The sequence below is a fragment of the Torulaspora delbrueckii genome, chromosome 2, assembly GCF_000243375.1.
Source record: "Torulaspora delbrueckii CBS 1146 chromosome 2, complete genome".
NCBI lineage: Eukaryota > Fungi > Ascomycota > Saccharomycetes > Saccharomycetales > Saccharomycetaceae > Torulaspora > Torulaspora delbrueckii.
Window position 1 is genome coordinate 185796 of NC_016502.1, and position 14565 is coordinate 200360.

At 42.6% G+C, this 14565-nt stretch overlaps 9 protein-coding genes across 9 annotated transcripts; 4 read left to right on the plus strand and 5 right to left on the minus strand.

Annotated features, from left to right (window-relative positions):
- Positions 1–252: 252 nt before the first annotated feature.
- PDR17 (phosphatidylinositol transporter) lies at positions 253–1296 on the minus strand (the record flags this gene model as incomplete). Its single annotated transcript, XM_003679391.1, has 1 exon — positions 253–1296. One exon carries the CDS (start codon positions 1294–1296, stop codon positions 253–255), a length of 1044 nt encoding a protein of 347 aa, XP_003679439.1.
- A 451-nt stretch (positions 1297–1747) lies between these two features.
- On the plus strand, positions 1748–3232 carry GNT1 (glucose N-acetyltransferase; the record flags this gene model as incomplete). The annotated part of the gene is made up of 1 exon (XM_003679392.1): positions 1748–3232. The coding sequence occupies one exon, from the start codon at positions 1748–1750 to the stop codon at positions 3230–3232; it is 1485 nt and encodes a 494-aa protein (XP_003679440.1).
- Positions 3233–3252: 20 nt separating this feature from the next.
- HSH49 (U2 snRNP complex subunit HSH49) lies at positions 3253–3885 on the minus strand (the record flags this gene model as incomplete). Its single annotated transcript, XM_003679393.1, has 1 exon — positions 3253–3885. The coding sequence occupies one exon, from the start codon at positions 3883–3885 to the stop codon at positions 3253–3255; it is 633 nt and encodes a 210-aa protein (XP_003679441.1).
- An 828-nt stretch (positions 3886–4713) lies between these two features.
- On the minus strand, positions 4714–6798 carry FAA1 (long-chain fatty acid-CoA ligase FAA1; the record flags this gene model as incomplete). The annotated part of the gene is made up of 1 exon (XM_003679394.1): positions 4714–6798. One exon carries the CDS (start codon positions 6796–6798, stop codon positions 4714–4716), a length of 2085 nt encoding a protein of 694 aa, XP_003679442.1.
- A 192-nt stretch (positions 6799–6990) lies between these two features.
- On the plus strand, positions 6991–7320 carry COA6 (Coa6p; the record flags this gene model as incomplete). The annotated part of the gene is made up of 1 exon (XM_003679395.1): positions 6991–7320. One exon carries the CDS (start codon positions 6991–6993, stop codon positions 7318–7320), a length of 330 nt encoding a protein of 109 aa, XP_003679443.1.
- An 848-nt stretch (positions 7321–8168) lies between these two features.
- HSP30 (Hsp30p) lies at positions 8169–9275 on the plus strand (the record flags this gene model as incomplete). The annotated part of the gene is made up of 1 exon (XM_003679396.1): positions 8169–9275. One exon carries the CDS (start codon positions 8169–8171, stop codon positions 9273–9275), a length of 1107 nt encoding a protein of 368 aa, XP_003679444.1.
- A 186-nt stretch (positions 9276–9461) lies between these two features.
- Positions 9462–10394, minus strand: TDEL0B01050 (uncharacterized protein; the record flags this gene model as incomplete). Its single annotated transcript, XM_003679397.1, has 1 exon — positions 9462–10394. One exon carries the CDS (start codon positions 10392–10394, stop codon positions 9462–9464), a length of 933 nt encoding a protein of 310 aa, XP_003679445.1.
- A 737-nt stretch (positions 10395–11131) lies between these two features.
- Positions 11132–12430, plus strand: TDEL0B01060 (cation diffusion facilitator family transporter; the record flags this gene model as incomplete). The annotated part of the gene is made up of 1 exon (XM_003679398.1): positions 11132–12430. The coding sequence occupies one exon, from the start codon at positions 11132–11134 to the stop codon at positions 12428–12430; it is 1299 nt and encodes a 432-aa protein (XP_003679446.1).
- Positions 12431–12489: 59 nt separating this feature from the next.
- SFG1 (Sfg1p) lies at positions 12490–13290 on the minus strand (the record flags this gene model as incomplete). The annotated part of the gene is made up of 1 exon (XM_003679399.1): positions 12490–13290. The coding sequence occupies one exon, from the start codon at positions 13288–13290 to the stop codon at positions 12490–12492; it is 801 nt and encodes a 266-aa protein (XP_003679447.1).
- Positions 13291–14565: the final 1275 nt, after the last annotated feature.

A 14565-nucleotide genomic window follows, 5' to 3' on the forward strand; every position in this document is an offset into this window, starting at 1 on the left:
TATTGGTTTATGTAATGCACTTCCGGTTTTTTCAAATTTAATTTCCGTGAATCTATTGAACAACAGCCGTCTCTTAATTCAAAGTCTCAACATCTCGTCAAAACATTAAACATAGATCATCAAGCCTTTAAATAGACAAATAACAATAGAGGATGCATCAATTCTTATATGAAATTTATATGGCAATAGCTGACTTTTACAGCCATCTATCAAAATGCCTTAAGGAGATACATAAAACTCTCTATTTTGCTACTAGACGTTTTTGAAGTCTACAGGATATGTGATATCATCATGCTTTCCTTTCAGATCGAACTCACTTAAGCCTACGACACCACCAAACTTGAGGAATCTGTTAAATTCTGTAGTCTTTATCTCATCGACCTTATTGCAGAAATCGGGCCAGTAAACATCATGCTTATACTTGAAATCAAGCTTACCGTTGTAAATTGCTTCTAATTGCGACGGCTCTATATGGTTTTCGAATGGCTCGTCAAATATAGCCTTCTCCCTGGTGCGCGGATCTAAAAATGGATGCATCATCTTGAGGAAAGCCCAAGCAAACCAAGGTATGTTGACCAGAACACACTTACCTAATCTCTCGGGATAGTGGTTTTGCATAACGTTCAGGCAAAGTTTGGAAATAGATAGTGGAGGCATTTTATCTGAAATGATTCCTGGTTCCTTGTAATTTTTAAAATCGATGAGCACTGTGATAGTCTCCACACCTTGAGGCGCTATAGTCACAGCAGACTCCATCATGAATATAAGATGTTGAACCTGTCTAAAAGATGGTTCTGTATTTTGACGGCCATTTTTCAAGTAGAATAAGGGCCTTCGATTAATATCAAACCCCAAAACGATCTGCTTCCCAGTCTCATTTTCCACAGAGGTCACATCCTGCGTTAAAGGCTTGGCATTCACACCTCCACTAGAAAGTCCCACCTCTCTCCTCCACGTTAAAGTCGCTGTCAGGCCCTCGATAGCTTTATTTACATCCCACTTAGTAGCTCTTAAGTACCGCAAAAGACATTCTCTTGTTAGCCAGCGCTTTTCTTCAGCATTCAAAGGTCTTTTCTCATCATGAGTCGAAGTATTCACCGGCAACTGTAATGACTTATCTTGGAAATGCGTCAAAACAGCAGTATACTTCTCGAATTGTTCTTCAGTAATCTTGCTGAGCGGTTTAGGCTTACCATAGTTCTTTGGAGGTTCGGTGAAAATCTTGTCACAGTAGATAAGATCTTTCTTCTCAATAGGTGGCGTACTATCCTTCTGCTTCTTTGCAAACAGACCCATACTCAACAAGTCAATTAGTCTGATTTCCCCCAATTTTTGTGCCTTGATACTAGGCTTAAGTTGAAAAGATCTTATGTAGGGCTGCGCGATGAACAGCAATTGAACCTCAGGAAAATTGATAAAATTTGAAGCTCAGGTCAACTCTCCTCTTGGTTGCTTTACTCATCAAGCCAGTATCAACGTCGTGAACTTAATCCTTTCTCTGAGTACCTAGCAAATTCCAAGTGCTGGGTGATCTGCAATGCAGAATTATGCTGACGCATCGCTGCAAGTAAGAGGGAAACTCGACCAGGCAGAGCTGAACGCTCATTCTGTGTTGTCGCCAGCTAATTAGGCAGCTCAATAGGGGCTCAAGATCAAAATCTTGATCATCACGTAAAGGTGAATTTCTCCGATCATAGTGCGCTTTTTATTCACTGGTTCTTGATTTACTTCATCTCATACTATATACATGACAAAAGCGCACATCCCGATGCTAAAGAGGAAGTATAGATTTGTGGTAGCAGTTCTATTAGGGGTGGTGGTCATCTCATGTACGGTTAGAGCCGTTGTGCAATCGCAGCTCAACAAAGAGATCAAATACTTCAAAACATACTTTGAACAGAAAAAGGATGGATTGGATGCCCTCTATAACCCATTAGCTATTAAGCAGATTCCTGAAGAAACAATTGACTTTCTTTACAAGACTAGGCTAGCAGCTGCTGAAAAGAAGAATGGGAAAGCCATTGATTGGTCACAGTATGCCTACGTTAACTATGCAACGGATGCGAACTATCTGTGCAACACACTCATCATGTTCGAATCATTGCGGGAGCTAGGCAGCAAAGCTCAATTGTTGTTGTTGCTATCCAAACATCTTGTCGAAGCAGAGACTTCGCCAGACTACCAGCAAGTGAAGAAGATGGTTAGTCAACTAGAAGAAGCTGGGAAAGGCCAGGTAGTAATCAAATACATTGACAGCATTAACAAACCATCCGATACAACTCAATGGTCACAAAGTATGACAAAACTTCTTGTTTTCAATCAAACAGAATACGAACGTGTTATTTTCTTGGATAATGATGCCATTTTGAATGACAACCTAGACGAGTTGTTCTTCTTACCGGATTATATTAAGTTTGCGGCTCCAGTGTCATATTGGTACCTCTCTGAGAAAGATTTGGACGAAGCTTGCCGTGAAGTGAAGAATGTAGAGAAGTTACCAAACAATTTAGCCAGATATACTGACAAGTTGGAAGACCGGATAAGAAGGAAGAAGTTGATTTACAACTACTTACCGAGCTTGCCTCCGACATTGTATTTGGACTCTAAGAACGTCGCCAAGGATTTGATACGAGCTCAATTTTCCTTAGCGTCTTTGTTCGATCATCACATCTCTGAGAAATCAGGTAAGATCAAGTTTGCCTCAAACGTTATGGTGATAAAACCTTCCAAAGAGATGTTCGAAAGCATAGAGGCTTCCCTACCAAAAAGTCTGAAAAAGGCAGGAAAGTACGACGGGGATGTCATCAACGATGAGATTTTCAACTTGAGGAAAATCCTTCACACCCAGTTCAAATTCTTCCGTCGCATAAGATCACATTTTGTGCCCAGCGTAATGGTGCTACCATATGCTAGGTACGGCTTACTTTCAGGCTCAATCAGGGACAATGCTCAACACTCCATCCTAAGAAATGACATTTTGGGAACTCAAAGACTGGATACCAGTGGAAATGAGATTCCAAAAGACATATCGGCACTGACTAAGAATGCTAAATACATACATTTCTCCGATCATCCATTGGGCAAACCTTGGCAATACAGATCTGTGGATGACATCAAATGTATTGTTGACGAGAACAAGTCTGAGGATTTGCAGACAGAAAAGCAAATCTGCCGTTTATGGAACAATTTATATGGCTCATACCTCAACGACAGAGGTTTGTGTTCAGCGTGAAGTATATAGGTTGTACTACATTATTTTAGTAGGCCATGTTTCCTGGCCTCTCTGTTCAGTAATCTATCTACATCCTCGCCATACTTGGCATTGCCCTTACCATTTTCTTTGAATGCGTAATCTACTGTAACTTTCTTATTGACAACCAACTGGCCATTCAGCGTAGCGAGAGCCAGGTCAGAATGATCATAATTTTTGAAATAAATGTACGCACATCGAAGCTGTCCATCAGAAAGATAGAATATCTCCGGTCCTTTTGCCAAAGGCCCAAACTTCCCAAATAATCTAGAAAGGTGAGGCTCATCAATGGAAGGATCCAAATTCTTCACGAAAACCTTCGCGATTGGCTGTATAGTGACATCGATTGTATCGGAACCACTCGATTGCACATTGGCCTTTCGTACTTTAAGGAATCGATCATAAAGTTGAACCGTATTATTCAGTAGTTGTACCACATACTGGCAGTCTTCAGGTGTATAAAACTCCACAAATGCAAAACCTTGATGCAACTGTAACACTTTATCCTTGGGGTATCGTATATTGGCAATTGGGCTCACTTGTACAAACAGTTCATAAAGATTTTCCTTTGTAACTTTGGGATCTATATTACCAACATATACAGTCGTTTCGGGATTATTCAGTGAAGCATTCATCTCACTCAAGGTGCCAAATCAGGACTCATCAACATCGAATTTGCCCTAATGAGCTTATAGATTGACATTCATTTGTTACCCTTCGAGTGTGAATATTTTTATTTTTTTTCACTTTCGCGATGAGTTGAATATAAAGCCAGACTTTTCACAATCTTTTAATCTTGAAACAGTTTCAACAAAGTATCGTTGATGGATCACTAATATGGACCCCTTTGAGACATCCTGAGATTTTGTTGCGGCTTTTGAGAAGTAAACTTTCATATCCTAAAGTTTCTTCCTATGCTTATGTCTTTCGATAATTTCAAGAATTAAATTGTCACGTCTGCATTGTTGATTCCAGATTTCAATTCTTTATTAATTGAAGAGGGTTTTCTTCTTGCTGAATGGTCTCTTTGCGAGTTTTTCGCATTGAATCGCCGTTCGGTTAGTGGTTTTCTGTGGTGGTCCTGGCAGATCGCATGTTTCACCCCCATAAAATGCGATGTTGAGACCGCTACGCTAGGGATTCTACAAAGGAGTGAACTTCTGCGATTCTTAGCAGAGCTGCAATTTGCGATTGGCAAAGCATCGTGATTTATTTGCTTGGAGAAATTATCGAACCAAAAGGTGTATGCCACTGGGAATTAGCTTAAAGACAGTGCCATTTTACCTCATAAAAGCGGACATATATCTCGTTTCAAAGGTCGCACATATTTTGTGTGAATCATAGAGTTAAATACCCCGTTTAATCGCTCATCTATTGATTATGGATAATAGAATGTAGTTTCATACACGGGGGATATTATGACAACTTGATTAAAATTATACTTCTTACACAACACAGTACTATTAATTACCGTAAACCTTGTCCACCTGTTCCTTAACCTCATTGAGGATATCCTTTCTCTTCAACTTTTGAGCAGATGTGACGAAACCGTTTTGAGGAGTCCATTCTTCATGGAACAATACAACGCCCTCTAACAACTCAATACCAGCAAGACCTTGAGATCTACCTGTCTTGAGTAATCTGTCGAGCAAGGCTTTTTGTAATTTAGGATCATCGAGATGGTTTTCGACGTCATCAGCGTCCTTCGCAACACCGACTTCTTTGGCCAACTCTCCCAATGGGCCCAAGTTTGGAACGATGATACCAACTGGTTTGACTTTTGATTGATCAGCGTAGACACATATATTTTGCACGTAGGGGTTGGATCTGTAAACGGACTCCAATTTCTCCAAAGCAATGTATTCACCGTTCTGAGTCTTGACCAAGTTCTTTTTTCTGTCAATAACTTTCAAATGACCATTAGCGGTCCACTCACCAATATCACCAGTCATGAACCAACCGTCCTTGGTCATGACCTTTTCAGTTTCTTCCTTGTTCTTATAGTACTCGACCATGACAGAGGCACCCTTGATCCAAATCTCACCCTGGTTGTTCTTGGCCAGGTATCCCAACTCGTCAACGTCGACCAGTTTCACAGTGACAGCACCGGTTAGATCACCAGCGACGCCAAGTTCGAAACGGTTAGGTTGCAAGACACAAGTATTGGCCACAGTTTCAGTTAAACCGTAACCGATCAACATGGGGCAAATCAAGTTAGTGATGAATTCCTGGGCGTCAACACTGATTGGCGAACCACCATTCAAAGTAAACCGCAAGTCACCACCGGTCGCTTGCTTAATCTTCTTGAAGACTAAGTTACCAAGACTGTCACCACCTGGAATATGGAAACGTTTCATCTTAATCTTGGCGTGGTACGCAGTCCAAAAGATCTTCTGAGACATGGTGGGGAGCTTAGCGATTTGCGCTAGGATACCCTTCCTCACAGTTTCCCAAACGGCTGCGACACCAACCATGACGGTAGGCTTGAATTCTTGCAAATCACCTTGACAATTACGCACCGAGTTACTAGTCAAAGTCTTCACAGTTGCATAACCAAGCACACCACCCCAGTAGAAGGATATCAGCTCGAACGCAAGCTCAAAGATGTGCGCCAATGGCAAGAAGGCGATGATCCTATCTTTCTGACCGATAATATTACCAACACAGTCTGAGACACCACCAACACCAGCGACGATGTTAGCGTGAGTCAGCACGACACCCTTGGGATCACCAGTGGAACCCGAAGTGTACATGATACACGAAACGTCATCAGCCTTTGGATGATTCAAAGGAACCTTATCGCGTGCTTCGCGACCTAATTTCAAGATGTCGTCAAAACTGTAAAACTGAATATCAGGCCTTACTTCCTTGATCTTGTTCAGCGCATTGTAAGCCTCCTGGTAAATTTGGCCATTATGTCTACGATCCTGCTCCGAAATTGGCTCATTGTAAATGATGTATTTCATCTTTGGGGTCTTTTGCAAAGGTCTAATCAAAGACTGCAACAGGTGATTATCCGTGAACATGACACTGGTCTCCGTTTGCACCACGGAATGAAGCAGCCCGCTCTCCCCCAAAGTATCATAAGCGGTCACAACGGGTATATTTTGTGATTGTGCCCCCAAAAACATCTTCATCCACTTGTGAGAAGTAGAAGCATAAATATGCAGTTTTTCCTGTTGACCAGGTTCAACACCGATCTCAACCAAACCACGACCCAAGTCATGCATGATCTGTGAAAGTTCACGATAACTGTTATGACGGTATTCACTCAGTTCAAAATACTGCCATTTCTTTTCCACTTGTTGCTCCTTCCCATCAATTCTTTTGGTCACCATCTTAGTCTCCTCATGCACATCCAATAATTCTCTCCAAGCCATACCTGGGCGATCTCCACCTTTCCCGAATGCTTCCATAGCAAATTCATAAACAGTATCACAACTGTAACCTGGCGGACGCACAACTGGTGCCTTCGCGTTAGAAACATTTCTTCTGGGCTCAGTTTCATGAGCATTGGCTGCCTTGCCAACAGCAACAGTATAAGCCATTTTTAGATCTGACCTTCAATCGGACTAACCGGATTGTGTTGTTTGTTTATAAAAGATTTGCCCTCTACCTTTATATACCTGCTGATCCTCCCCTTCGTGTTGCGCGACGTTAAGTTGTTGGGAGAAACGTTGGGGACCTTTAAAGATCAGCTAACTAACTAGATACTGATAACCAATCGTTGATAGTTAACGATGGGCTGGTTTAGTAAGAAGGAGTATAGCCCCGCCGATAGATCATCGCGGCAGCAGTGCTGGGAAGCTCGTGATGGGTTTTTCCATTGTTTAGATGGGTTAGGTGTAGTGAATGCGCTGGATCCCAAACAGCAGAAAAGTATCGGTGATCAATGTGGCAATGAGGAGCACAAATTTCGTGGCTCTTGCGCCGAGAGTTGGGTTAAGTATTTTAAGGAAAAGAGAGTTGTTGATTACAAGAAGGAACAGTTTGTGAAAGAGATGGAGAAGCAAAATGCAACACCTATCGAACTCACACCTGAGCAAATGCACAATCAGAGGAAGAAGTAGATTGGTGCGGTATCTTCTTACTTTGATTCATGAAACCTGTATATAGTGATAATCGCGAAGTTTCAACCCAGCAGTCCTAGAGAAATGCATCTCGACTAAAGAATGGTTCTATATAGGTATAGTCGAGATCATCAATAGCTAATCAAACTTATTAATTGAATATAACTACCCCAGGAGACAGTTGCATGCCAAAATGCATTTTTACCAACAAAACGTATATTAGTTCGTGTTTCAAAAGTTATATACAAGCAAGAGAAATATTTGTAGTCAAAGTGCCAACCTATTTTAAATTTATAACTCGTTAGAGTGTGTGGAATACACTAGCTCTTGATCCCAGGGAAGAAACATAAAAATATAAGAGAGCTCATACTCAAAGATAATTCCACATGAAGCCTCATTACGCCCGCCTGTCCTTCACGAAAATACTACTAGATTGAAATATAGCAGAAGATTGCTCGTAATTAGTCATTCCAAGTCATAATGATGTACTTCGCTTTTCGATGCTGTTCCTACGCCTCAAAACAACCAAAGAATCATCTCTGACAAGCGTTGAAAGAGACTACATAGGCATATCCGCCCACTTCCGCTCCAAGGAAGGATTAATTCTCATTAAGAAGTGATAGACTTGAATGCCTTGAATATCAGAGCTTAGTAATGGCAGCTTGTAACTAGCCAGCTTGGCAGCTTGTCGGCAATTCGCGGAGTTTCTCTTAGGGGTACGCGGTAAAGGGCGGCTATTTGAGAGCAACAACAGCGGCAAAAGGTATAAAAAGAGGGCATTTTCCAGGTTTCCCAGTTGTTTCTCTCAGGTTCTCGTCTTCATCTTTGATCTCATCAAACAAGTTAACATGGTCTACTATCTTAAGGCGGGAGGAAATCAGGCAGTAAATGTCAATCAACCTACTGGGTTAGACTATCACATTACGAGAGAAGGTTCAAGCTGGCTATGGGCGGTTACTTCTGTGTTTGGATTGGCTACAATCATCTATGCAATCCTGTTCTTTGTCGCTGAGAGGAAGAGTGCCTCACTTACGCGTTATGCGTTGGCTGCTCCCTTCTTGATCTCGTTCTTCATGTTCTTCTTCTACTTCACCTATGCTTCAAACTTGGGTTGGACTGGTATCCAGGCACAGTTCAATCATGTTACGGTGAACAACCCAGTCACTGGATTAACGCCAGGTGTGAGACAAATTTTCTATTCGAGATACGTCGCTTGGTTTTTATCATGGCCATTGGTTCTATACTTACTCGAGTTGTCGAGTGTTTCGACCACAGTGTTGCAAAATGATACCTTTTCGGTTCTGGATACGATGCACACTTTGCTAGTGCAAACCTTTGCTTCATACTTTTGGATCATCTCGCTGCTAGTTGGTGCGCTCATCAGGTCCAGTTACAAGTGGGGTTATTTCACTTTTGGTGCTGTCAGCATGCTCGTTTTACAAGGAATTATTATTCGCCGCCAATTTGTCTCACTCAGGACCAGGGCATTCAATGGGGCCATGTTGGGACTCATCTTACTCATTGTTTGGTTGTACTTCATCTGTTGGGGTGTGTCTGAAGGTGGTAACAGGATTCAACCAGACTCGGAAGCTGTTTTCTACGGTATCCTTGATCTGATTGTGTTCTGCGTGTACCCTGCCTACATGCTCTTCATCGTCAGCCGTTTCGGTAAGTGGCCATCATTTAGCTGGAGAGGTGGATTCGCAAGGCGTGACGAGGAAGGTGCTTATAACGATAAACCTTCAGGACCAACGTCTATCAGACAATCTGGTGAAACTGCTGTGCCTCATAACAATACCACAGGTGCTGCAACCGGTCCAGCCACTACTGGTCCAACCGTTACTACCGGTCGCACGGTGACTACTACTACCACGACTGGCGATGGAGCACCGGCCCCTTCAACCGCGGCAGACGTTCCAGAAGAACGCGCTGTCACACCAGGTCAAACTTACTGATCATCTAATGTTTTCGTCTTAAATCGTTCGGTTCATACCTAATGCTAAAATTTCCTACGTTGTGTAATGCTTAATAGTGATAATAGTTTTGAATATAACTGAAAAATGGTATCTTTGAAAATCTATATAAAAACCCTAAATGTAAACAAAACCCGTAAAGAACTCAAATAAAAAAACGTTAAGCGATTAAACGCTGAAGACTTCAATGTTAGCCTTTGCGCCGTTTCTAGCAGTGACAACACAGAAATTACCATTGCCTGCACCGGAAGAACTAGTAGAACTGGAAACAGAATTCACATCGTTCTTACTAGGATCGATGGAACATGGCAAACCAGAACAGTTGGACTCATCATCACAAGTGATCTTGATACCAAAAGATGGTTTAGTATTTTTGAAACCGCTATCCAAATAGATAGGATTCCAACCAATCTTGGCAAAAGTGGAACCATCAGACTGTTGATTGGCACCAGCAACGTATGGAGACCAGTTACCATAAGGCTTGGAATCACTACCCCATTGACAACCGTCAGAGACACTGACACCAGGTGGGTTCACATAGTAGTGTGCAGCGGTACCAGCAAAGTAATCTGGACCTGGAACGGCCAAGGTCTGCGATGATCCAGACCCGACATTGGTTGGGATCAACATTTCCTCGTTACCAGGTAGCACAGTTTGACAAAAGGCGACATCGGAACCAGCACTGTTCTTTGCAACAACAGTACCTGCACCATCGTAACAGTATGGTTTACTGTCATCTGGAGTCTTCAAGTCACCATTGGAGTCACAGTACAAACCACCGTACTGAGAACCAGGATAACTATAAGAGGTAACACTAGTATCCCATTGACCCATCAATTGACCTGGTTCACAGGCATATGGACACCAAGTACCATACGAACATTGTTGATCACTGTGCATAGCCCAACCACCATTTTGACCGTTTTTCTGAACTGCAACCATACCATCGTGCGAAGGGAAAGAACAAGTACCACCACGCTTAGCAGCGTGATCATGGTGTAATTGTCCACCATCTGGCACGGCAGCTGGAGCACCAGAAACAGATCCTATTAGGCCGAATACGGAAAATAAAGCGAATAAAGATTGATTATCGGCGAACATTGTGAAAAGAATGTAATATAATAATAATAAAGGAAGAATTTAGTTGGTATGAATGAATGAATGACCGAGTATAAACTCTTGGTTGGGTATCTTATTATTATGCGATCAACTAGTCTTTGATGGAGATTTTCAAGAGAACAATAGAAAATAAAATTTGATACAAAATCATAGGAATGTTTGATGGTATCGAATCCACATTTTTATATACGATTCAATATGTGTCCAACTGAAAATTCTGACACCGATCTCGACGACGACGACGACGACTTTACTTTAACTTTACCGAGTAGTTTGACGTCTTTTAGCAGGTCGGGACCCACTAAGCTTACCAGATCGGGATAATTGATCCGGGCGCTCACTATAATGTCGTTTCTTTTATGTTGCCTGGGGGTGCCTGGCCAGAACTTTACCCTTTGGGGCAAGTCAAAAGAAAAAAGAAAGGTGCCAAGCCGTTGTTCGCTGGTGGCGCAGGGCGGGCGGTTCTAGACTCTTGGCAACTCCGATTCTTCGAAACAGGGCTTGGTTAGGGCTGCCCAGTAGGGCACATCTTCTTTTATCAGGGCTAAACCCTAGGGTTAAGTATTTAGGGCTCGATGCCAAGACTAGGGCTAATCGATGACTCCGTTTCCACAATACAATCTCATTTGTAAGAAAATTTTAGACCAGTACAACAACAAGTTTATTCTTTCACAACACCAGTATTAGGCCAACTCAGACGTCTATCTCAATCAAACAGGATGAAGTTGAGTGGTAAGGAGATTAGGATTTGCTCTTTGCTGGCACTTGATAGTGTTTTCTTCTTGCTGGAGCTAATCATCGGGTATATGTCGCATTCGCTGGCGCTGATTGCAGACTCTTTCCATATGCTGAATGATATTATATCTTTGTTAGTTGCATTGTGGGCTGTCGATGTTGCTAAGAACAGAAACCCTGATGCTTCTTATACCTACGGTTGGAAAAGAGCAGAGATTTTGGGTGCACTTATAAACGCTGTGTTTTTGATTGCGTTGTGTTTTACCATTCTGATTGAAGCTTTGCAAAGATTGATCAGTCCTCCAGTGATTGAGAATCCAAAGTTGGTTATGTACGTGGGTATCGCAGGTTTGCTTTCCAACTTGGTTGGACTCGTCCTCTTCCACGATCATGGGCACTCTCATGGCCATTCGCACGGTGGATCTGGTGAGCATGACGAGGAAGCCGCTGGTCACTCTCATTCCCATTTCTACCAGTCCGCAGATGGTTCTGAGGACAGCAGGGCTTCTATCGATCATTCCAGCACTAATATTCATGAAGTTTGGCCACAGGCTGTGGTCGAGCGTTTTTCAAACGAAGGTACTGCGTTGCTAGGTGCAAAGAAAGGTGATAATGCGCTTAAGAAGAAGAGTAAGAAGGCGGTAAGATCTTTGAACATGCACGGCGTTTTCTTGCATGTGCTCGGTGATGCACTAGGTAATGTCGGTGTCATCGTTGCTGCTCTGTTTATCTGGAAGACTGATTATTCTTGGAAGTTCTACTGTGACCCTGTTGTCTCATTGGTAATTACAGTAATCATCTTCTCCTCTGCGATCCCATTATCGCGTAAATGCTCCAGGATCCTGCTACAGGCTACTCCCTCTACGATCTCTGCAGATGCGGTTCAAAGAGAAGTGCTGAGCGTGCCTGGTGTCAGATCTGTGCACGACTTCCACATCTGGAACTTGACCGAGTCCTTCTTTATTGCTTCTCTGCACGTGCAAATCGATTCGACTCCAGCTCAGTTCTCTACCATTGCCAAGTCCATCAGAAGTATCTTCCACAATCACGGTATCCACTCTGCTACCGTGCAACCCGAGTTTGTTTCCGGAGACGTGAGCGAGGATGCCTCGAGAAGATTCTCTCTCATGGCGGGAGGCACTCCTGATATCTCGGAGGAGGAATCTGCCTCTTCAACGGTTCAGGATCCTTCCCCCAGTGCCTATGGCTCCACGGCTCGTGGTGATCGTTGCCTGGTTGACCGTGCGGCTAATTGTAATGCCGACGAATGTTTACCAAAATAGACATAGATCATACTCTCATTATTCTGAAGAAAAATACTCTATGATATATAATACACGCATCAAACAATGAGCTCATCAGCCCACCTAATCTTTTTGAGTTGCTTCTTGGTTCCCGACCTCGCATGCGCACTCTTAAACTCAAACCCTTCGATCAGTGCGGCATCTGGGATTTCAGATTCCGCTTCATTGACATTGTAATCTCCGCCCAACAGCGCTTCTTTCAACAACTTGTGCTTACGTTTGATCGAGGGATTCACAGGGATAGTCACTCTCTCACATACGTTCTTCACCATCGGTATTTTGCTCCCATCGGAACTTGCTGTAATGGCATTGATTTCTGTAGCATAGATGGTCGCATCTTCCAGCGACCCGCGCGAAGAGCTCACCAGTAGGTTCAAAGTCTTGGAATTCGACGTAAGTATCGGCCGTGGCGGGGATTTTTGCCGGTGACAAGGTTCATGCCTCATTGTGGCCGCTATTATTCTGTTCAATTCAATAGTTTCTTTGGTTAGTACAGATTTAGTATGGAAAACATCGAGGTAGCCCATCTCTGGCGATGATGAAGGAAGCGACGATGCATCGCTCAAGGGACTTATGGATCCCGTATCCGAATATGACGAAAGGTCGCTATCAGTGGGGCTCATTTCTTCGTGATCGTGACCAGCACGGGAAATAAGCGATCGCATCCTGAGCGCTTCTAGCTTCGATTTCGCTACAGGTTGCATCAAACGTGGAGCTTTAGAAGGTGTCACATTTATATCAATCTCCAAGCAGCTTCTATCTCGTTTATTCGGCGTGCCTGGTATTGAATTAATATTGTTTCTGGTGGGCGTTGAGAAGCACGCCTGATCAGTTGCCATTTTACACACCAGTGTTCAGATTTTATTCTAATTAATTTTCGCCACTAGTATTCCATTAAAAGTACAGAATCACTAAAGATTTCAAGCCTCTTTTATGTGACCAGATGAACGCTGTTATTTTGGTTTTTTTTTTCACTGATGATAATCAGCGACCCCGATGATCAATTTTGATCCAAGTCATGGTATCCAGGGTATGTTTATGTTTACATTTCCGACTGCCTCGAGAAATGAAATATCACCTGGGTAGCCAACGCCCCACGTCCATTTCTGCGTTCAACCCATTTGAAACCAATGAGATCTGCGCTGATTCTCAAAAACATTTCCTTATTGGGCAGGCATCCAGAAGCCAGTTGACTCGTGCCTGATGGAATCTTAATGGGCAAAATACGCGCAATTAACTACCCTCATAGGAATTTTTGCCTAATTTGAGTACGGGAAACTATTAACTTCATGCGAGCTTCTTGGCACCCAGATACAACAAGAGTCTTTTGAAATTCTTGATTGTCTCTATAAGGAAAGCGAGCTTTGTTTTTAGGTTGCCCATTTGGGAACGAAGTAAGATCGAAAAAATTTCTCGAAGAGTTAAAACTAAAGAATGTGAGCAAATGGTTGGATGCCTCAGACAATACTCATACTTGCTTGATGCCGTTTGAGGCATCCAATGGCCAGACCGAATTGTCTGTTTCAACGATATGGGGCATTTCATTTACTGAACTACTTGAAGAATGAAAAACAGACACGCTTACATAGACCTCAAAAATTGTGAAATGATGAGGCTCTTGACCTCAAGAAATGTTTAAATCGATAAGGCTCTTGCCTCAAGAAATCTTGTTTGATTTGTCTATAAACTTGAATCAGTTTTTCCGAGAAAAATCATTTGAGGCTGAAACTGCTTGGACAAAACTCGATAGGATTCAAATCGGGAAAGTGATGAAAATACATTATCTAACAATAATGGGCCGTGGCGAATTCTCTAGCCAACATCCCTTTAGAATGAAAATTAAAACTATGATCTCGGATCACTTGAAACACACTCTGTAATTGAGTGACCTTTTAATGGCTGGCATTTAGGGCCCTGTGAGAAACCGGAGTTTTTGCTTGAGGCACACTAGCGAATGACATTACGTGTTGATTTCGTATCAATGTGTATCAGCTTGATACAAGTAGGTAACAAGGAGTTTACAACTACCTGAAACACTCGGTATGCGAGTATCTCGTTACTTCAGCGTGCAACAGGTGCTAGACATAAAGATATGTGAATACAGGAGAATTTCT